Source organism: Struthio camelus, chromosome 31, assembly GCF_040807025.1.
Source record: "Struthio camelus isolate bStrCam1 chromosome 31, bStrCam1.hap1, whole genome shotgun sequence".
Taxonomy (NCBI): domain Eukaryota; kingdom Metazoa; phylum Chordata; class Aves; order Struthioniformes; family Struthionidae; genus Struthio; species Struthio camelus.
The window spans coordinates 3,614,860-3,636,905 of NC_090972.1; the positions used below are offsets into that span (position 1 = coordinate 3,614,860).

Genomic DNA, 22,046 nt, shown 5'->3' on the forward strand with positions numbered 1-22,046 from the left:
GTCCCCCCGTGTCCCCCCCCGGACGCTCACCGGGGCGGCAGGGGTCCAGGGGACGCTGGCAGGCGGTGCCCTGTCCCCGTGTCCCCCCGTGTCCCCCCGTGTCCCCCCCCCGGACGCTCACCGGGGCGGCAGGGGTCCAGGGGACGCTGGCAGGCGGCGCCCTGTCCCCGTGTCCCCCCGTGTCCCCCCGTGTCCCCCCCCCCGGACGCTCACCGGGGCGGCAGGGGTCCAGGGGACGCTGGCAGGCGGCGCCGCCGTAGCCGCGGGGGCAGAGGCAGCCGAAGGCGCCGGGCCGGTTGCGGCAGGAGCCGCCGTGGCGGCAGGGGCTGCCGGCCCCCGCGCACTCGTCCACGTCCTCCTCGCAGCGGCCCCCTGTCCCCCCCCACCCCGGGTCAGGGGTCAGGGGGCGCCGGGGTTGGGGGGGGTCAGGGGTCGGGGGGTCAGAGGTCAGGGGGCGCCGGGGGTTTGGGGGGGGTCAGAGGTCAGGGGGTGCCAGGGGTTGGGGGGGTCAGGGGTCAGGGGGGTCAGGGGGCGCCGGGGTCGGGGGGTTCAGGGGTCGGGGGGTCAGAGGTCAAGGGGTGCCAGGGGTTTGGGGGGGGTCAGAGGTCAGGGGGTGCCAGGGGTTGGGGGGTCAGGGGTCGGGGGTGTCAAGGGTCAGGGGGTCAGAGGTCAGGGGGCACCGGGGTTGGGGGGTGCCAGGGGTCAGGGGGTCAGAGGTCAGGGGGCACTAGAGTCAGGGGGCGCCGGGGTCGGGGGGTCAGGGGGTGCCAGGGGTTGGGGGGAGCCAGGGGTCGGGGGCCATGGGGGTCGAGGGGGCGCAGGGGTCAGGGGATGCAGAGGTCAAGGGTCAGGGGGCACAGAGGTCAGGGGGCACGGGGGTGCAGGGGTCTGGGGTCAGGGGGCGCAGGGGTCAAGGGGGTCGGGGGGCACCCAGGGTTGGGGGGGGCTGGGGACGTGGGGTCAGAGGGCACGGGGTCTGGGGGCACCCCGAGCAGGAGGGGAGGCCCAAGGGTGCCCGTTGGGGGGGGGTCAGGGTGCCCCAGAGAGGGGTGGGGGGGTTGGGGTGCCCATGGAGGGGGTTGGAGTGCCCCAGAGAGGGGTTAGGGGGTTCAGGGTGCCCATGGGGGGGGTCGGGGTGCCCCAGAGAGGGGTTAGGGGGTCGGGGTGCCCATGGGGGGGGTCAGGGTGCCCCAGAGAGGGGTCAGGGTGCCCATGGGGGGGGTCGGGTTGCCCCAGAGAGGGTTCAGGGTGCCCCATGGGGGGGTCGGGGTGCCCCAGAGAGGGGTTAGGGGGTTGGGGTGCCCATGGTGGGGGCTGGTGTGCCCGGGGGGGGGGGTCAGGGTGCCCCAAGGTGGGGGGGAGGTCAGGGGGTTCAGGGTGCCCATGGGAGGGTCAGGGTGCCCATGGAGCAGTCAGCATGCCCAGGGTCAGGGTGCCCCGGGGGGGGAGTGTCAGGGTGCTCAGGGTCGGGGTACCCAGGTCAGGGTGCCCGGGAGGGAGATCGGGGTGCCCGGAGGGGGGGTCCCGGGGACCCACGGGTGCCCGCACCTTGCCAGCCGGGGGGGCAGCGGCAGCTGAAGCTCTCGTAGTCGGCGGTGGGGACGCAGACGCCCCCGTTGGCGCAGGGGTTGGGGGCGCAGGGTGCCAGCACCCGCTCGCAGTTCCGGCCTGCGGGCGGCAAAACCAGCACCCGTTATGGCACCCGGCACCCAGCACTGCACCCAGCACCCGCCACGGTGCCCGGCACAGCACCCAGCCCAGCACCCAGCACCCAGCACGGCACCCGGCACGGCACGGCACCCGGCACAGCACCCAGCCCAGCACCCAGCACCCAGCATGGCACCCGGCACGGCACCTGGCACGGCACCCGGCACGGCACCCAGCACCCGGCACAGCACCTGGCATAGCGCCCAGCACCCAGCACAGCACCTGGCCCAGCACCCAGCACCTGGCCCAGCACCCGGCACGGCACAGTGCCTGACACGGCACCAGGCACCTAGCACCCAGCACCCAGCATGGCACCTGGCACGGCACCCAGCACCTGGCCCAGCACCTGGCACCCGGCACAGCACGGTGCCTGGCACGGCACCTAGTCCAGCACCCAGCACCCAGTACGGCACCTGGCACCCAGCACAGTGCCTGGTAGCCAGCACTCACCACCCAGCACAGCACCTGGCACAGCACCCAGCACCCGGCACAGCATCCAGCACGGCACCCAGCCTGGCATGGCGCCCGGCACGGCACCTGGCACCCAGCACTGCACCCAGCACCGTGTCGGGCACCCAGCACGGCACCCAACACCTGGCACCGCACTGCAGGCACCCAGCACGGCACCCAGCACACATTAGGGCACCAACCAGCACCTAGCATGGCACCAACGGCACCTGGCACGGCACTCAGCACCCATCAGGGCACCCAGCACCCTGAACAGCACCGCCAGCATCCAGCACGGCACCGTGGGCACCTAGCACGGCACCCAGCACCTATCAGGGTACCCAGCACCTAGCATGGTACCACCAGCACCCAGCACAGCACCCATCAGGGCACCTGGCATGGCACCGTGGGCACCCAGCATGGCACCCAGCACCTGGCACAGCACCGCAGGCACCCAGCAGGCATATGAGCACCCATCAGGGCATGGCACAGCACCCGGCACAGCACTGAGCACCCGGCACAGCAGCCCAGGCACCCAGCAGGGTACTGTGGCCACCGGGCACCCAGCAGGGCACTGTGGGCACCCAGCACCCCGAGCACCCAACAGGGCACCACGAGCACCCAGCACGGCAGCACCCACTGGCCCCCAATAAATGCCACCCTGTCCCCCGCGGTGACCCCCTGGCAGTGCTGGGTGCCCAGTGCTGTCTCCCACCTGCGGTGGCACCCACCTGCAAAGGGCAGCGGCAGGTGCCACCCCGTGTCTCCCCCCCACCCACTCCGCCTTGCGGTGGCACCCGTGTCACCCACCTGCGAAGGGCAGGGCGCAGAGGCAGCGGTAGGTGCCCACCCCGTCCACGCAGGTGCCCCCGTGGAGGCAGGGGCTCGGGGCGCACTCGTCGACGTCCGTCTGGCAGTGGGTGCCTGGCGGGCGAGCGCCGCGTCACGCGGGGGCGCCCACGGTGGGGACACGGGCACGGTGACCCCGTGGGGCTGGTCGGGGGGCAGTGCCAGGGCTGGGGGTGCCCAGGGTGGATAGGGTGGCATTGCCAGGGCCTGGGGTCCCCAGGGGGGTCAATGGGTCCCCAGGGTGGGCATGGTGGCAGTGCCAAGGCCAAGGGTCCCACAGGTGGGCAGGGGGTCCCTGGGGTGAGAAGGGTGGCAGTGGTAGGTTTAGGGTCCCCAGGGTGGGCAGGGGGTCCCCAGGGTGGTTGGGATGTCCCCAGGGTGGGCAGGGGGCCCCAGGGCAGGTAGGAGGTCCCTTGGGTGGGCAAGGTGGCAATTCCAGGACCAGGAGTCCCCAGGGTGGGCAGGGGGTCCCCAAGGCAGTGCAGGTATCCCCAGGTTGGGCTGGGGGTCCCCAGGGCAGTGCAGGGTGTCCCCAGGGTGGGCTGGGTGTCCCCAAGGCAGTGCAGGTGTCCCCAGGGTGGGCTGGGTGTCCCCAGGGCGATGCAGGGTGTCTCCAGGTTGAGCTAGGTGTCCCCAGGGCAGTGCAGGGTGTCCCCAGGGTGGGTGCAGGTGTCCTCAGGCTGGTCAGGGTGTCCCCAGGGTGGGCTGGGTGTCCCCAGGGCGATGCAGGGTGTCTCCAGGGTGGTCAGGGTGTCCCCAGGGCAGTGCAGGTGTCCCCAGGGTGGGCTGGGTGTCCCCAGGATGGTCAGGGTGTCCTCAGGGCAGTGCAAGTGTCCCCAGGGTGGGTGCAGGTGTCCCCAGGGCGATGCAGGGTGTCTCCAGGGTGGTCAGGGTGTCCTCAGGGCAGTGCAAGTGTCCCCAGGGTGGGTGCAGGTGTCCCCAGGGTGATGCAGGGTGTCTCCAGGGTGGTCAGGGTGTCCCCAGGGCAGTGCAGGTGTCCCCAGGGTGGGCTGGGTGTCCCCAGGCTGGTCAGGGTGTCCCCAGGGTGGGCTGGGTGTCCCCGTGGGAGGGGGACACGGGTGGCCGTACCCTCGTATCCCTCCTTGCAGGCGCAGCGGTAGCCGCCGGCGTGGGGGCTGCAGGTGCCGCCGTGCTGGCAGGGCTGCGACTCGCACCCGCGGGTGCTGCGGGCGCAGGTGGGGCCGGCCCAGCCCGGCTCGCAGTCGCAGGCGAACCTGCCGAGAGGGTGGCGTGGGCGCCGGGCTGGCGCGGGCACTTCTCCTCCCCAACCCCGTGCCAGCCCGCTCCGGGTGCCGGGCACCCAGCCAGGCTCGTGGGCACACTCACCCGTCGCCCAGGTCCCGGCAGGTGCCGTGGGCGCAGGGGCTGCTGCGGCAGGGCTCGGCGCCCGGGTGGCAGAGCGGGGCGCGGGTGCCCGGCGGGCACAGGCAGCGGAAGCCGTTCTCGCCGTCCACGCAGGTGCCGCCGTGCTGGCAGGGCTGCGAGGCGCACTCGTCGATGTCCACGGCGCAGAGCGGGCCTGGCGGCGGGGGGCAGCCGTGGCGGGTGGGCAGCCGGGGCGGGCGCCGGCCACGGGCACCCGACGCGGGCGATGCTGCTCGCGGCGCCGGCTACGGGCACCGGCCACGGGCATCTCTTGGGCATCAGTCATGGGCACCAGCCACGAGCACTGAGCACCAGCATGGGCACCAGCCATGGGCACCAGCCACAGGCATCTCCTGGGCATCAGCCATGGGCATCAGCCACGGGCATTGGCCATGGGCATCTCCTGGGCACCAGCCATGGGCATTGGGCACCTCCCTGGACACCAGCCACAGGCACCAGCCACAGGCATCTCCTGGGCATCAGCCATGGGCATCAGCCACGGGCACCGGCCATGGGCATCTCCTGGGCACCAGCCATGGGCATTGGGCACCTCCCTGGACACCAGCCACAGGCACCGTCCATGGGCATCTCCTGGGCACCAGCCACGGGCATCTCCTAGGCATCAGCCATGGGCACCAGCCATGGGCACCGGCCATGGGCACCGGCCACGGGCATTTCCTGGGCATCAGCCATAGGCACCAGCCACGGGTGCCAGGCACCAGCCTGGGCACTAGCCATGGGCACTGGCCATGGGCATCTCGTAGGCACCAGCCATTAGCATCTGGCACCTCCCTGGGCACCGGCCACAGGCATCTCCTGGGCACCACCTATGGATGCCGGCCATGGGCATTAGGCACCTCCCTGGTCACCAGCCACAGGCGCTGGCCAAGGGCATCTCCTGGGCACCAGCCATGGGCACTGGGCACCTCCGTGAGCACCAGCCACGGGAATCTCCTCGGCACCAGCCATAGGTGCCAGCCATGGGCACCAAGCACCTCCCTGAGCACCAGCCACAGGCACCTCCTGGGCACTGGCCACGGGCATCTCCCTGGGCACTGGCCATGGGCATGAGCCACGGGAATTTCCTGGGCCCCCAGCCAGGAGCACCAACCATGGGCATCTCCCTGACTACTGGCCACTGGCACCCAAGGCGGGCACCCAAGCCAGGTGCTGCTGCACGCACCAGCCATGGGCACCTCCCCGGGCACCAGCCATGGGCACCATCACGTGCATCAGCCACAAGCACCCCTATGGGTCCCTCCCATCACGTGCTGGACATGGGCCAGGTGCAGCTGCGGGCACCCATGGGTGCCAGCCCACGGCCATGGCAGCCCACCTGTGAAGCCAGGCTTGCAGATGCAGTCGTAGCGGTTGATGCCATCCTGGCACACGCCATAGTCGCAGGGGTTGCTGGCACAGTCGTCGAAGTCCACCTCGCAGTTCACGCCTGGAGCGGTTGGGCACCACCGGCGTCACCCGCCGCCCGTCCCATGCCCCCATCGCACGCTGTGCCACCCAGCACCGGGGCCATCACCCGTCCCACCCTGATAGGACACGATGCCACCCATCCCACCCCAATGGGACACTGTGCCATCCACCACTGTGCCCATCACCTATGCCACCCCCATGGGCCACCATGCCACCCAGCACCATTCCCATCATCCATCCCACCCCAATGGGACACCATGCTACCCATCGCTGTGCCCATCTCCTGTCCCATCCTGATGGGACACCATGCTACCTCATGCCATTCCCGTCACCCATCCCACCCCGATGGGACACTGTGCCACCTAGTGTCATTCCCATCTCCCATCCCACCCCGATGGGACTCCATGATACCTCGTGCCATTCCCATCTCCCATTCTACCCTGATAGGACACCATGCCACCTCGTGCCATTCCCATCTCCCATCCCACCCTGATGGGACACCATGCCACTTGCTGCCATTCCCATCACCCATCCCACCCCGTTGGGCCGTCGTGCCACCCAGGGCGGGCGCGGGCACCTTACCCGAGGTGCCGGGCAGGCAGTTGCACTGGTAGTGGTCGATGCGGTCGATGCACTTGGCGCCGTTGCGGCAGGGGTTGCTGTGGCACTCGTCCAGCTGCACCTCGCAGCGGTAGCCCGTGTAGCCGGGGGCGCAGGCGCAGGTGAAGCCGGCGATGGCGTCCACGCACGTGCCGTGGTGGCACGGGTCCGGCGAGCAGTCGTCCACGTTGCGCTCGCACAGTGGCCCCTCGAAGCCTGTGGGGGCAGGGGGGCTGGCGGCACCCACGGTTGGGCGGGCACCCACAGGTAGAGGGCATGGGCATGTAGGGAACATCCATGGACCAGAGGGACAGGCAGAAGGTGCACCCACAGAGGCATGGGTGGGGGAGGACATGGACAGGATCGGGGCACCCTTGGGTGGGAGGGCACCCATGGGTGGGGGAGCATCCCCACGCAGGAGGCCTGGGCATGAAGAGGACACCCATGGACCAAGGGTACAGGCAGAAGGGGCCACAGATGCATGGGTGGGGGAGGACACAGGCAGGAGGGGGGCACCCTTGGGCTAGGGGCACCCATGGGTGGGGAGCAGTGGGAGGCTACGGGTAGGGGCAGCTCCAGGGGGGCTCTGGGGTTGGGCTGCAGGACAGGAGGCCTGGGGGCTCTGGGTGGGGTGGGGGAGCTCAGGGCGGCAGGGGGCTCTGGGGCTTTTAGGGTGCTGGGGAGAGGGCAGATGATTCTTGGGTGCACCCAAGAGACTTGGGGGGGTCAGGGTGGCTCAGGAGTTGGGTGCATTCGGGAGGCTCTGGGGGGGCACCCAAGGGTGTCGGGGGGGGCGGGGCTCACCCTCGGCGCAGCGGCACTCGTAGCCGTTGGGCCGGTCCAGGCACTTGGCGCCGTTGCGGCAGGGGGTGCTGGCGCACTCGTCGATGTCCGTCTGGCACATGGGCCCCGAAAAGCCTGGGCACCGGCACCCGCACCCCATGTCACCCAGCATTATCCGTGTGCCCGGTGTCCCCACAGTTCCTGGTGTCCCCAGGGTGCCCCACAGCCCCAAAGCCTGGTGTCCCCAGGGTTCTCCATGTCCCTAGGGTTCCTGGTGTCCCTAGGGGGACCATGTCCCCAGGGTGCCCACAGCCCTGGAGTGCCCACGTCCCCATTGTCCCCAGGGTGACCATATCCCTGGTGGCCCCAGGGATCCCGGTGGCCCCAGGGTTCCCAGTATCCCCAGGATGTCCCTGGTGTCCCCAGGGTTCCCAGTGTTCCCAAGGTTTGTGGTGTCCCCAGGGTACCCATGTCCTTGGAGTGCCCCTTCCCCAGGGTTCCCAGTGTCTCCAGGATGCCCCCGTCCCTGGTGTCCCCAGGGTTCCTGATGTCCCTGAGGGGCCCATGTCTCCCAGGGTGCCCACATTCCCGGTGTCACCGAGGGTTCCAAGTGTCCCCAGGGTGCTCGCTGTCCCTGGGGTGCCCGTGTGCACAGTGTCCCCAGGGATCCTGTTGTCCCCAGGTTGCCCATGGCCCCCGGGTTCCCAGTGTGCCTGGGGTGGACGCGTGCCTGGAGTCCCCTGGGTTCGGGGTGTCCCCAGGGTTCGTGGTGTCCTCAGGGTTCCCGGTGTCCCCAGGGTGCATGCGTGCCTGGAGTCCCCAGGGTTCGTGGTGTTCCCAGGGTTCATGGTGACTCCAGGGTTTGCAGTGTCCCCAGGGTGCATGCGTGCCCAGGGTGCCCACTGTCCCCGGTGTCCCCGGTGTCCCCGCTCACCGGCGGGGCAGGAGCAGCTGAAGCCGTTGACGCCGTCGCGGCAGCGGCCGCCGTTGACGCAGGGGCTGCTCGCGCACTCGTCCACGTCGAGCTCGCAGAAGGTGCCGCTGAACCCTGCGGGCCACCGGCGTCACCCACGGCCACCCGCCGCGCCACCCCCGCGCTGCCATCCCCGGGGCCAAGACCCGAGCGACTCGCCACGCGGCTGGGTGTCCCTGGGCCCAGGGGTGCCCCAGGGGAGGTAGGGACCATGTCAAGGACAGGGGACAGTGCCAGCAGCCCTGCCAGCACAGGGGACCGGGGTGGGGACAGTGCCAGGGCAGTGCCAGGAGGTGTGCTAGGGCAGGGGACCAAGGCAGGGACCGTGCCAGGATGGGGACAGTGCCAGGTCCAGTGCCAGGTCCCATGCCAGGGACAGAGGACCGTGCCAAGTCCCATAGCAATGACATGGGACAGTGGCAGTCCCATGCCAGCTCCCATGCCAGGATCAGGGATGGTGCCAGTGGCCATGCCAGCACAGAGGACAATGACAGTCTCTTGCTACGTCCTCTGCCAGGACAAGGGATGGTGACAGTCCCATTCCAGGACAGGGGATGGTGGCAGGTCCCACACCAGCTCCCATGCCAGGACAAAGGATCATGCCACATCCCGTGCCAGGGACAAGGGGCGCTGCCATGTCCCATACCAGGACATGGGACGGTGCCACCTCCCATGCCACGTCCCAAGCTAGGACAGGGGATGGTGTCAGGTCCCACATCAGGCCAGGGGATGGTGCCACCTCCCATGCCACGTCCCATGCTAGGACAGGGGATGGTGGCAGGTCCCATGCCACATCCCAAGCTAGGTCAGGGGACGGTGGCAGGTCTCAAGCCAGGCCAGGGGATGGTGCCAGGGGTGGGGGCCGTAACTGGGGGCAGGTGACACCCTGCCCAGGGGGCAGTGGCAGCAGGGGGGTGGCACCCACCGGCCATGCAGATGCAGGTGAAGTCACCGATGCGGTCGAGGCAGGTGGCCTCGTTGCGGCAGGGCCCCGACAGGCACTCGTTGACGTCGGTCTCGCAGCGGGGCCCCGTGTAGCCCCGGCCGCAGCGGCACTGGAAGGAGCCCTGGGTGTTCACGCAGCGCCCAAAGTGCTCGCAGGGGTTGGCGCCTGCCGGGCACCCCGGGGAGGGGGTGGGGGTCAGCACCCATGGGTGCCCTTGCGTTCCCCCACCACCACTGCCAGCCGCGGTTGGACCCTGGGGTGGGGTCACCACCAGCATGGGTGCCCCTGCTCCTGCCTGTGTCCTCCCCCAGCCATGCGGCTGTGGGTGTCCCTTCTGCCTGCACCCATGGGTGCTCCCCACCCAAGAGTGTCCCTCCTGCCAGCTCCTCCCCCCAGCCATGCATCCCAGCAGCAGGTGCCCCTTCTGCTTGCACCCTCAGCCCATGATGTCCCCTTCATGCCCAGGCCCCCTACCTGGGGTGCCCTCCCCACCCATGCGTCTATGAGTGCCCCATCTACATGCACCCATGGCCCTTGGGTGCCCCCCTACCCACCAGTGCATCTCTGTGTGTCCCTTCTGCATGCAACCCTGGCCATTGGGTGCTCCTCGCCCAAGGGTGCCCCCCATCCACCCATGCATCTATGAGTGCCCCATCTCTATGCACCCATGGGTGCCCCCCACCCACCCATGCATCTGCAGGTGCCCCTTCTGTGTGCCCCCCACCCAAGGGTGCCTCCCCTCCCACAGGTACCCCCACTCGCACCCGCACTCTCCATCCATGCACACCCTCCCTCAGCCCCCCCGGGTGCCCCCCACCCATGGGTGCCCACGGACCGATGGAGCACTCATCGACGTCCTGGTCGCAGGCGCCGCCGGTGAAGCCGGGGGGGCAGGTGCAGATGGCGCGCCCGTTCACGGGGTTGGTGTCACACACGGCGTCCTCGTGGCAGGGGTTGCTGACGCACGCGTCGTCCAGGTGGCACAGCAGGCCTGGCGGAGGGCCACCAGGCGTCAGGGGGGCACCCCAGGGTGCCCCCCCACCTCCTCGCCTCGGGGGACACCCCCCTGCTGCTAGCATGTCCCCACCGGGGGCGCTCCGTGGTGGGACCATATTGAGGGGGGGAAGGGGCACCCACGAGCCAGGGGGGAGTTTGGGAGGGACTCAAGCCATGCTAGGGATGACCCAGGGGTGCCTGCTTCATAGTATGGGTGCTCCAAGGTGCTTCTGCCCCATGCCAGGGATGCCCCAGGGTGTCTGCCCCATGGCATGGGTGTCCTCAGGGTGCTTCTGCCCCATGGCATGGGTGTCCTCAGGGTGCCTCTGCCCCATGGCATGGGTGTCCTCAGGGTGTCTGCCCCATGGCATGGGTGTCCTCAGGGTGCCTCTGCCTCATGCTATGGGTGCTCCAAGGCACCTCTGCCCCCATGCCCAGGGTGCCCTCAGAGTGCCTCAGTCCCACGCTAGGGTGTCTTCAAGGTGCCTCTGCCCCATGGCATAGGTGACTCAGGGTGCCTGCCCCATGGCATGGGTGCCCTTGTGGGTGCCTGTCCCATGTTCAGGGATGCCTGCCCCATGTCTAGGGTGCCCCATGCCAAGGGTGTCTTCAAGCTGCCTCTGTCCCATGCCAGGGGTGCCTTGGGGCGATGCCCAACCATGCCAGGGGCACCCTGAGGAGACCACCTCATCTCATGGGTGCCCTTAGAGGGTACCCAACCACGCCACGGGTGTCCCAGAGTGTCCCTGCCCCACGCCAAGGTACCCTTAGGGGTGCCTGTCCCATGCTATGGGTGTCCCAGGGTGCTTCTGCCCCATGCCAAGGGTGTCTGCCCATACCATAGGTGCCTCTGGGTGCCTACCCCACACCATGGGTGCTCCACATGCCTGTCTACCCTACGCCAGGGGTGCCCAGCCCGCGCCAAGCCCCCTCCAATACACCCACCTCCCCACCCCACCACCAAGGCACCCTTAGCAAGAACATCCAGGGTGCAACCCCCCCCCCCAAGCACCCAAGGGTGCCCCATTACCCGTCTTGCCCATGGGGCAGGCGCAGTAGAAGGAGGCGACGCGGTCGTGGCAGGTGGCACCATGGAAGCAGACGGCGGTGGCACAGTCGTCGATGTTCTCGCTGCAGCCGGCGCCCGTCCAGCCGTTGACGCAGACGCACGTGTGGCCGCCCTGGGTGTTGAAGCAGGTGCCCCCGTTGTGGCAGGCGTTGGGCTGCAGCTGGCACTCGTCCACGTCCTCCGTGCAGAACTGGCCTGCGGGGGCCAAGGCGACGTCGCGAGGGCGGCCCGGCACCCGCCGCATCGCACCCCGGCCATGCACATTGCACCCAGGCCGGGGCCCATCTTGGTACCTGCACCCTGCATCTCGGTGCTCACTGTGGTGTCCACCATGGGGACCCCCTTGGTGGCCACCTTGGTGCTTGCACCCCAGGCATGTGCTCTACACCCATGCTGGGGCCCACCTTGGTGCTTGCACCCCATGCACATGCTCTACACCCCTGCCGGGGCCCATCTTGGTACCTTCACCCTGCATCTCGGTGCTCACCGTGGTGTCCACCAAGGGGACCTCCTTGAGGCCCATCTTGGTGCTTGTACCCCAGGCATGTGCTCTACACCCATGCTGGGGCCCACCTTGGTGCTTGCACCCCATGCACATGCTCTACACCCAGGCCGGGGCCCATCTTGGTACCTGCACCCTGCATCTCGGTGCTCACTGTGGTGTCCACCATGGGGACCCCCTTGGTGGCTACCTTGGTGCTTGCACCCCATGCACATGCTCTACACCCCTGCCGGGGCCCATCTTGGTACCTGCACCCTGCATCTCGGTGCTCACTGTGGTGTCCACCATGGGGACCCCCTTGGTGGCCACCTTGGTGCTTGCACCCCATGCACGTGCTCTACACCCCTGCTGGGGCCCATCTTGATACCTGCACCCTGCATCTCGGTGCTCACTGTGGTGTCCACCATGGGGACCCCCTTGGTGGCCACCTTGGTGCTTGCACCCCAGGCGTGTGCTCTACACCCCTGCCGGGGCCCATCTTGGTACTTGCACCCTGCATCTCGGTGCTCACAGTGGTGTCCACCATGGGGACCCCCTTGGTGGCCACCTTGGTGCTTGCACCCCAGGCGTGTGCTCTACACCCATCCCGGACCTCATCTTGGTACCTGCACCCTGCGTCCCGTGGCTCACCATGGCGCTCTCCTTGAGGACCTCCTTGGTGCTCACCTTGGTGCTTGCACCCCATGCATGCATTCTGCACCCATGCCAAGGCCTACACGCTGCATCCTGGCACCCTCCCTGGTGACCCCCTCGGTGCCCATCTTGGTGCCTGCACCCAATACACCTGCTCTGCACCCATCCCAGTGCCCATGCCGGTACCTGCACCCTGCATCCTGGCACCTGCCTGCATCCTGGCACCTGCCCCACGCACCCATCCCAGCGCCCACCTCGGTGCTTGCACCCTGGGCAGACACTCCGCACCCATCCTGGTGCCTATCCCCTACCTGCACCCTGCACCCATCCCCATGTCCACCCTGGCACCCGCAGCCCACACCCACGGGGCGCCTGTACCTGTCCACTCAGGCGGGCACTGGCAGTTGTAGGTGTTGACGCCATCGACGCAGGTGCCCCCGTTGAGACACTTGTGCCCTGGGCAGTCGTCCACGTTGACCTCGCAGTGCTGCCCCGTGAAGCCTGGGTGATGGGCGATGGGCTCAGGGTGTGCTCCCCGCAGCACCCATGCCACGGAACCCCCTCAGTGGGTGCCTGGGACCCCTGAGCAGTGCCAGGCATCCCCCCCGTGGCTGCCACTGACCCCCTGGGACACTGGACGGGTGCCAAGGACTGCCAACGGCTGTCAGGGACCCCAAGGACTCCCCCAGGTACCAGGGACCCCCAGGGACGCTGGCCCTATGCCAAGAACACTCGATGGTGCCAGGGACCAACTATGGGTGCCAGATTCCCCCCCACCAGGGGCCTCTGCGGAGTCAGGAACACCCAAGGGGTGTCCAGGACCCAACGGGTGCCACAGACCCCCAGCAGGTACCAGACAACCCTGTCCTGTGCCAAGGACTCCCATTGGGTGCCCAGAACCACCAGGGACCCCTGACGGGTGCCACAGACCCCCAGTGGATGCTCAGGACCCCTGCCCTGTGCCAAGGACCCCCAATGGGTGCCCAGGACTCTCAGGGACCCCGATGGGGGCCCGGGACCCCTGACAGGTGCTCGGGACCCCTGCCCTGTGCCAAGGACCCTCAATGGGTGCTCAGAACCACCAGGGACCCCGATGGGTGTCAGGGACCCCCAGTGGATGCTTAGGACCCCTGTCCTGTGCCAAGGACCCCCAATGGGTGCCCAGGACTCTCAGGGACCCTGATGGGTGCCAGGGACCCCTGATGGGTGCCAGGGACCCCTGCCCTGTGCCAAGGACCCCCAATAGGTCCCGGGACCCACAATGGGTGCCAGAGCCTTCCCCCCTGCCAGGAACACCTGCCCAGCACTAGGCACCCCCCCCCACCCGAACCAGAAGCCACCCACTCCCAAAGCGAGGACCCAAGCATCCTGCGCACGGCCCCCCCTCCCCCCCACCCCAACCTCACCCAAGGGCCCAGGCATCCGGGCGAGCTCACCGGGCAAGCAGATGCAGTCGAAAGCGCGGGGGCCGAGGCGGCGGCAGGTACCGCCGTTGAGGCAGGGGGCCGGGGCGCAGGGGGCGGCGGGCACCTGGCAGCGGGCACCGCCGAAACCGGCGGCGCAGTGGCACCGGAAGGAGCCCGGCGTGTTGAGGCAGGTGCCACCGTGGCGGCAAACGTCACCGGCCCGGCACTCGTCCACGTCGGCCCGGCACGTGCGGCCCTGGTAGCCCGGCGGGCAGGCGCACTCGAAGCGGCCGGCCCCGGCGTCGGTGCAGCGGGCGCCGTTGGCGCAAGGGGTCGAGGCGCAGGCGTCCGGCGTCGAGCAGTCTTGGCCTGGCGGGGAGGAAAGGGCACCCATGGGTGCCACAGGCAGGTGTACGCCATGGCGGGCCGCTTGGAGTGTCGTCGCTGGGCAGCCCTGGGCACCCGGCGGGTGCTGCCTGCCTGCGTGTTGCCCCCTGGGCATCCTGGAGCCCTGCTGGGCACCCGTGGGTGCTGCCTGCCTGCATGTTGCCCACGTGGGCACCCTGGAGCCCTGCTGGGCACCCGTGGGTGCTGCCTGCCTGCGTGTTGCCCCCTGGGCATCCTGGAGCCCTGCTGGGCACCCGTGGGTGCTGCCTGCCTGCGTGTTGCCCATGGGCATCCTGGAGCCCTGCTGGGCACCCGTGGGTGCTGCCTACCTGCATGTCGCCCCCTGGGCATCCTGGAGCCCTGCTGGGCACCCGTGGGTGCTGCCTGCCTGTGTGTTGCCCATGGGCATCCTGCAGTCCTGCTGGGCACCCGTGGGTGATGCCTGCCTGCATGTTGCCCACGTGGGCACCCTGGAGCCCTGCCAGGCACCCATGGGTGCTGCCTGCCTGCGTGTTGCCTATGGGCATCCTGGAGCCCTGTTGGGCACCCATGGGTGCTGCCTACCTGGGCACCCCCCCCATGGGCACCCTTAAGCCTGGTCTGGCACCCCTGGGTGCCCCTGGGGGCTGCCTGCCTGCACATTCCCCCCAGGTGCCCTGCCCACCCACCGGGTACCCTCCAGACGCCCTGCTCTTCCCCTGAGGACGCCCCCCAGGGACCCCCCAGAAACACCCCCCCAGCCCCATGGGGAGAACCCCAACCTCCCTGCCCACTCATCAGGGATCCCCCAGGGACCCCTGAAGACCCCCCCCACCCAGCCCCATGGGGACCCCCCCAGGGACGCCCTCAAGACCCCTACCCAGCCCCTTAGGGATCCCCCAGACCCCCCAGGACCCCCCCAGACCCCCAGTCAGCCCCACAAGGACCCCCCTAGTCCCCCCAGGGACCCGCCAAGACCCTGAACCAGCCCCATGTGGACCCCCCCCAGTCTCCCCAGGGTCCCCCCTAGAGCCCTACCCAGCCCCATAGGAACTCCCCAGCCCCCCAGAGACCCTCCCAAGACCCCCACCCAACTTCATGGGGACCCCCCATACCTGCCACAAAGGAGCCCCCCAACCCTCTCCAGCCCCATGTGGACCCCCCATTCTTCCCCAGGGACAACCCAAGACCCCCACCCAACCCTCTGGGGCCCCCCAAGCCCCCCCTCGGGACCCCCCAAGACCCCCACCCAACCCCAAGGGGACCCTCCCAGCCCTCCCCACCCCGGGACCCCTCCAAGACCCCCTTGTAGCCCCATAGGGACACCCCAGGGACTCCCCAGTCCCCTCAAGACCCCCACCCAGCCCCAAGGAGCCCCCTCAGGTCCAACCCCCCCCCCACCCCAGCACTCACCCCGGAAGCCCTTGGGGCAGGAGCACTGGTACTGCAGGGTGCCGTCGCGCAGGGAGCTCTGGCAGACCCCCCCGTTGGCGCAGGGCGACGGGGTGCAGGGGTCCCGGAACTGGCACTGCTCCCCCAGGAGCCCCGGCTGGCACCTGGAGGAGGGGGGGACACCCTGAGGCGGGGGGGGACACCCACAGCACCCACCTCCCCCCTCCCCTGGTCCCACACACCCAAAATGTGCAGGGTGCATTGGGAGCCCCCCCCCCCCCAAATGCAACTTGTGCGTATGCACATCCCGTATGGGTGCAGGGGGGGGGCACCCAATGCACCCAGCATGGGGGACCCCCCCCAAATACATCCTATATAGGTGCAAGGTGGACATCCAATGCACCTAGGGTGGGGGACCCCCCCCCGCCAAATACATCCTATATAGGTGCAGGAGGGTCACCCAATGCACCCAGGGTGTGGGACCCCCCCCCAATACATCCCATATGGGTGTGTGGGGGGGTACCCAATGCACCCAGAGTGGGGGACCCCCCCCAATAGATCCCATATGGGTGCATGGGGGGGTGCGGTAGGGTGGGGATCCCCCCCAATAGATCCCATATGGGTGCATGGGGGGGTACTAAAGGGTGGGGATCCCCCCCCCAATATATCCCATATGGGCACATGGGGGGCACCCGATGCACCCAGGGTGGGTGACCCCCCCCCCAATAGATCCCATACGGGTGCATGGGAGGGGTGCTGTAGGGTGGGGATCCCCCCCCAATATATCCCATATGGGCACATGGGGGGCACCCGATGCACCCAGGGTGGGTGACCCCCCCCCCAATAGATCCCATACGGGTGCATGGGAGGGGTGCTGTAGGGTGGGGATCCCCCCCCCAATATATCCCATATGGGCACATGGGGGGCACCCGATGCACCCAGGGTGGGTGACCCCCCCCAATAGATCCCATACGGGTGCATGGGAGGGGTGCTGTAGGGTGGGGATCCCCCCCCCAATATATCCCATATGGGCACATGGGGGGCACCCGATGCACCCAGGGTGGGTGACCCCCCCCCAATAGATCCCATACGGGTGCATGGGGGGCACCCAGCACTTCTAAGGTGGGTGGCCACCCCCCCCCATATTGGGTGGAGGCACCCGGGGAGGGGGTACCCCAACATCTGGGGAGGGGGGGAGCACCCTAAAACCAGCCAGGCAAAGAAAAGGGGTGGGGGGGAGGGAACTGAGAGGTTGGGGGGGGTGCAGGGTGCCCTCACCCAGGCGGACTCAGGTGTCGGGGGTTTTTTTGGGGGGGGGGGATCCCGCAGCCGACCTCGCCCGGCACCCGCGGCGCGGGAACGGGCCCCGGGGCCGGCTCCCACGGCCCCAGCACCCTGCCCGGGCAGGCAGCACCCTGCCTGCGCCCGCGGGCAGCGTCGGGGTGTGGGTGCCGGGTTGGGGGGGGGGGGAAACACATCCTTCCCACCCACCCACGCCCCCCTCCGCCAAAATCGACACCGTCACCCCACCCCGGGGTGCCCCGACTCACCCGGTGCCGCGAGGTGTTGGGGGGGGCACCCAAAGGTGGGGGGGGCACCCTGAGGTAGGGTGGAGTTGGAAGGTGGGGGGGGGAATTTGGGGGGGGCTGAGGGAGCACCCACGGAGGGGGGAGGCAGGGGGTGGGGCACCTATAGGTGGTGGGGAAACGGGGGGGGGGGATCGAGCTAGGGGAGACCCCTGGGTGGGGGGGGTCACCGAGAAGGGAGGCACCCATAGGGGGGAGGGGGGAACTGCTGGGTGGGGGGAGGGGCCGAGATGGGAGAGCACCCAGGGGTGGGGGGGGAGACAAACTGGGGGGGGCACCCATGTGGGAGGGTACCATTGAGTGGGGGGGCAAGCTGGGGGGCACCTTTGGGTGGGTGGGTACCATTGAGTAGGGGGGGGCACCTAGGCAAGTGGGGGGTATCATTGAGTGGGGGGGTGAACTTGGGGGGGGCACCCATGGGTGGGGGGGCACCCAGCTGAGGGAGACCCCGGGGGGGGCACCCTCCATGGGGGGCATCATGCTGGGGAGATACCCCAGGGTGGGGGGGGGAACCCCCCCATGGGTGGGGGTGTACTTGGGGGGGGGGAGACAGTCATGGGTTGGAGCATTTTGGGGTGGGGGGGTAACCATGCGGGGGGGGGGTTGGACCCTCGTTGGGGGCACCCATGGGTGGGAGGGCACTGCAGGGGGGCAGGGAAGTCCCCTCGGTTGGGGGGGGGAAGCGCCCTGGGGAGCTCCCTAGGGGAGGGGGAGCACTGTGCTGGGGAGGGCTCCCCATGGTGAGGGGGGCACCCATGGGTGGTGGGGGGCACCCAAGGGTGGGGGGGGACCACAGAGGGCAGGGAAGTCCCCTTGGTTGGGGGGGCAGCGCCCTGCGGAGCTCCCTGGGGGCAGGGGAGCACTGTGCAGGGGGGGCTCCCCATGGCGAGGGGGGCACCCAAGGGTGGTGGGGGGCACCCAAGGGTGGGGGGGGCACTCACAGGCAGGCGGCGCGGCCGTTGGAGTAGAGCACGCACTGGCCCCCGTTCTCGCAGGGCTTCGACCCCTCCAGGCACTGCAGCACTGCAGGGGGCGAGGGGGGGGTCGGCGAGGCACCCAGGGGTGCTCTGGCACCCGGGGACCCCCCCCTGCAGCAACCACCCCTGCCTGCAGCCTGGGGACCCCTCCCAGCACTCAGGGGATCACCTGCACCCCAGGGAACCCCCCCAGCACCCCAGGGGACCCCCCCCACATCCCAAGGACTCACTAGGACCCCAGGGACCCCCCCCAGCACCCAGAGGAGCCCCAGGGACCCCTCCCAGTGCCCAGGGGATCTCTAGCACCCAGGGGAGTCCTTAGACCCCCCCGCACCCCAAGGACCCCCCCAGCACCCTAGGGGAGCCCCTAGATCCCCCCCAGCACCCCAAGGACCCTCTAGCACCCAGAGGATCCCCCAGGACCTCAGGGGAGCCCCTAGACCCCCCCAGCACCCCAAGGACCTCCCCAGCACCCCAGGGAGCCCCTAGACCCCCCCCCACCCCCCAAGGACCCTCCAGCACCCCAGAGGATCCCCTAGACCCCCCTGCACCCCAAGGACCCCCCCTGCACCCAAGGGAGCCCCCAGACCCCCCCCAGCACCCCAGGGAGGCCCTAGGACTCCCCCCAGCACCCCAAGGACCTCCCCAGCACCCCAGGGAGCCCCCAGACCCCCCCCAGCACGCCAAGGACCCCCCCAGCAAACCAGGGAGCCCCTAGACCCCCCCACCCCCCAAGGACCCTCCAGCACCCCAGGGGATCCCCTAGACCCCCCTGCACCACAAGGACCCCCCTCTGCACCCAAGGGAGCCCCCAGACTCCCCCCAGCACCCCAGGGAGGCCCTAGGACTCCCCCCAGCACCCCAAGGACCTCCCCAGCACCCCAGGGAGCCCCCAGACCCCCCCCAGCACCCCAGGGACCCCCCAGCACCCCAAGGACCCCCTAGACCCCCCCCACTCCCAAGGACCCCCCAGCACCAGTCAGCTCCCAAAAGGCCACCCAGGACACTGGGATCCCCCCAGCACCCATGAGACCCCCCCCCAAGGACCCCCAGTACCCAAGGGACCCACAACTGCCCCCTGCCCCATAGCTGCCCCCTCCTGCCCCACAACTGCCCCTTCCTGCCCCATAGCTGCCCCCTCCTGCCCCACAACTGCCCCCTCCCGCCCAACTACCCCTCCTGCCCCACAACTGCCCCCTCCCGCCCAACTACCCCTCCTGCCCCACAACTGCCCCCTCCTGCCCCACAACTGCCCCACAACTGCCCCTCCTGCCCCACAACTGCCCCCTCCTGCCCCACAACTGCCCGCTCCTGCCCCACAACTGCCCCACAACTGCCCCTCCTGCCCCACAACTGCCCCCTCCTGCCCCATAACTGCCCTCTCCTGCCCCATAACTGCCCTCTCCTGCCCCACAGCTCCGCTTTCCTGCCCCTTCCTGCCCCATAACTGCCCCTCCTGCCCCACAACTGCCCCCTTCTGCCCCACAACTGCCCCCTCCTGCCCCACAACTCCGCTTTCCTGCCCCTTCCTGCCCCACAACTGCCCCTCCAGCCCCACAACTGCCCCCTTCTGCCCCATAACTGCCCCACAAACGCCCCCTCCTGCCCCACAACTGCCCTCTCCTGCCCCACAACTGCCCCTCCTGCCCCACAACTGCCCTCTTCTGCCCCATAACTGCCCCACAACTGCCCCTCCTGCCCCACAACTGCCCGCTCCTGCCCAACTACCCCTCCTGCCCCACAACTGCCCCTTCCTGCCCCACAACTGCCCTCTCCTGCCCCACAACTGCCCCCTTCTGCCCCATAACTGCCCCCTCCTGCCCCACAACTCCGCTTTCCTGCCCCTTCCTGCCCCATAACTGCCCCTCCAGCCCCACAACTGCCCCCTTCTGCCCCACAACTGCCCCACAACTGCCCCCTCCTGCCCATAACTGCCCCTCCTGCCCCACAACTGCCCTCTTCTGCCCCACAACTGCCCCACAACTGCCCCCTCCTGCCCCACAACTGCCCTCTCCTGCCCCACAACTGCCCCTCCTGCCCCACAACTGCCCTCTTCTGCCCCACAACTGCCCCACAACTGCCCTTCCAGCCCCACAACTGCCCCCTTCTGCCCCATAACTGCACCACAACTGCCCCCTCCTGCCCCACAACTGCCCCCTCCTGCCCCATAACCGCCCTCTTCTGCCCCACAACTGCCCCACAACTGCCCTTCCATCCCCACAACTGCCCCCTTCTGCCAAATAACTGCCCCTCCTGCCCCACAACTGCCCTCTTCTGCCCCACAACTGCCCCACAACTGCCCCCTCCTGCCCCACAACTGCCCCCTCCCGCCCAACTACCCCTCCTGCCCCACAACTGCCCCCTCCTGCCCCACAACTGCCCCACAACTGCCCCACAACTGCCCCTCCTGCCCCACAACTGCCCCCTCCTGCCCAACTGCCCCTTCCTGCCCCACAACTGCCCCCTCCTGCCCCACAACTGCCCAACTACCCCTCCTGCCCCACAACTGCCCCACAACTGCCCCTCCTGCCCCACAACTGCCCCCTCCTGCCCAACTACCCCTCCTGCCCCATAACTGCCCCTCCAGCCCCACAACTGCCCCCTTCTGCCCCATAACTGCCCCACAACTGCCCCCTCCTGCCCCACAACTGCCCCCTCCTGCCCCATAACTGCCCTCTTCTGCCCCACAACTGCCCCATAGCTGCCCCTCCTGCCCCACAACTGCCCCCTCCCGCCCAACTACCCCTCCTGCCCCACAACTGCCCCCTCCTGCCCCACAACTGCCCCACAACTGCCCCTCCTGCCCCACAACTGCCCCCTCCTGCCCCACAACTGCCCGCTCCTGCCCCACAACTGCCCCACAACTGCCCCTCCTGCCCCACAACTGCCCCCTCCTGCCCCATAACTGCCCTCTCCTGCCCCATAACTGCCCTCTCCTGCCCCACAGCTCCGCTTTCCTGCCCCTTCCTGCCCCATAACTGCCCCTCCTGCCCCACAACTGCCCCCTTCTGCCCCACAACTGCCCCCTCCTGCCCCACAACTCCGCTTTCCTGCCCCTTCCTGCCCCACAACTGCCCCTCCAGCCCCACAACTGCCCCCTTCTGCCCCATAACTGCCCCACAAACGCCCCCTCCTGCCCCACAACTGCCCTCTCCTGCCCCACAACTGCCCCTCCTGCCCCACAACTGCCCTCTTCTGCCCCATAACTGCCCCACAACTGCCCCTCCTGCCCCACAACTGCCCGCTCCTGCCCAACTACCCCTCCTGCCCCACAACTGCCCCTTCCTGCCCCACAACTGCCCTCTCCTGCCCCACAACTGCCCCCTTCTGCCCCATAACTGCCCCCTCCTGCCCCACAACTCCGCTTTCCTGCCCCTTCCTGCCCCATAACTGCCCCTCCAGCCCCACAACTGCCCCCTTCTGCCCCACAACTGCCCCACAACTGCCCCCTCCTGCCCATAACTGCCCCTCCTGCCCCACAACTGCCCTCTTCTGCCCCACAACTGCCCCACAACTGCCCCCTCCTGCCCCACAACTGCCCTCTCCTGCCCCACAACTGCCCCTCCTGCCCCACAACTGCCCTCTTCTGCCCCACAACTGCCCCACAACTGCCCTTCCAGCCCCACAACTGCCCCCTTCTGCCCCATAACTGCACCACAACTGCCCCCTCCTGCCCCACAACTGCCCCCTCCTGCCCCATAACCGCCCTCTTCTGCCCCACAACTGCCCCACAACTGCCCTTCCATCCCCACAACTGCCCCCTTCTGCCCCATAACTGCCCCTCCTGCCCCACAACTGCCCTCTTCTGCCCCACAACTGCCCCACAACTGCCCTTCCAGCCCCACAACTGCCCCCTTCTGCCCCATAACTGCCCCTCCTGCCCCACAACTGCCCTCTTCTGCCCCACAACTGCCCCACAACTGCCCTTCCAGCCCCACAAGTGCCCTCTTCTGCCCCACAACTGCCCCTTCCTTCCCTACAACTGCCCCACAACTGCCCC

General features: G+C 69.2%; 1 protein-coding gene across 1 annotated transcript in view; it reads right to left on the bottom strand.

The window, feature by feature from the left end:
• NOTCH3 (notch receptor 3) overlaps positions 1 to 22,046 on the bottom strand; it is a 49,631-nt gene that overhangs the window by 20,960 nt on the left and 6,625 nt on the right. The window contains exons 2-17 of the mRNA XM_068922854.1: positions 18,011 to 18,092; positions 15,505 to 15,647; positions 13,756 to 14,094; positions 12,698 to 12,820; positions 11,146 to 11,379; positions 9,955 to 10,110; positions 9,099 to 9,284; positions 8,135 to 8,248; positions 7,222 to 7,335; positions 6,400 to 6,633; positions 5,726 to 5,836; positions 4,351 to 4,543; positions 4,093 to 4,238; positions 2,965 to 3,078; positions 1,549 to 1,668; positions 214 to 372 (exon numbers count right to left, since the gene is read on the bottom strand). Of these exons, the coding sequence (XP_068778955.1) occupies positions 214 to 372; positions 1,549 to 1,668; positions 2,965 to 3,078; positions 4,093 to 4,238; positions 4,351 to 4,543; positions 5,726 to 5,836; positions 6,400 to 6,633; positions 7,222 to 7,335; positions 8,135 to 8,248; positions 9,099 to 9,284; positions 9,955 to 10,110; positions 11,146 to 11,379; positions 12,698 to 12,820; positions 13,756 to 14,094; positions 15,505 to 15,647; positions 18,011 to 18,092 (2,568 nt within the window). The remainder of the gene's footprint in view (positions 1 to 213; positions 373 to 1,548; positions 1,669 to 2,964; positions 3,079 to 4,092; positions 4,239 to 4,350; positions 4,544 to 5,725; positions 5,837 to 6,399; positions 6,634 to 7,221; positions 7,336 to 8,134; positions 8,249 to 9,098; positions 9,285 to 9,954; positions 10,111 to 11,145; positions 11,380 to 12,697; positions 12,821 to 13,755; positions 14,095 to 15,504; positions 15,648 to 18,010; positions 18,093 to 22,046) is intronic.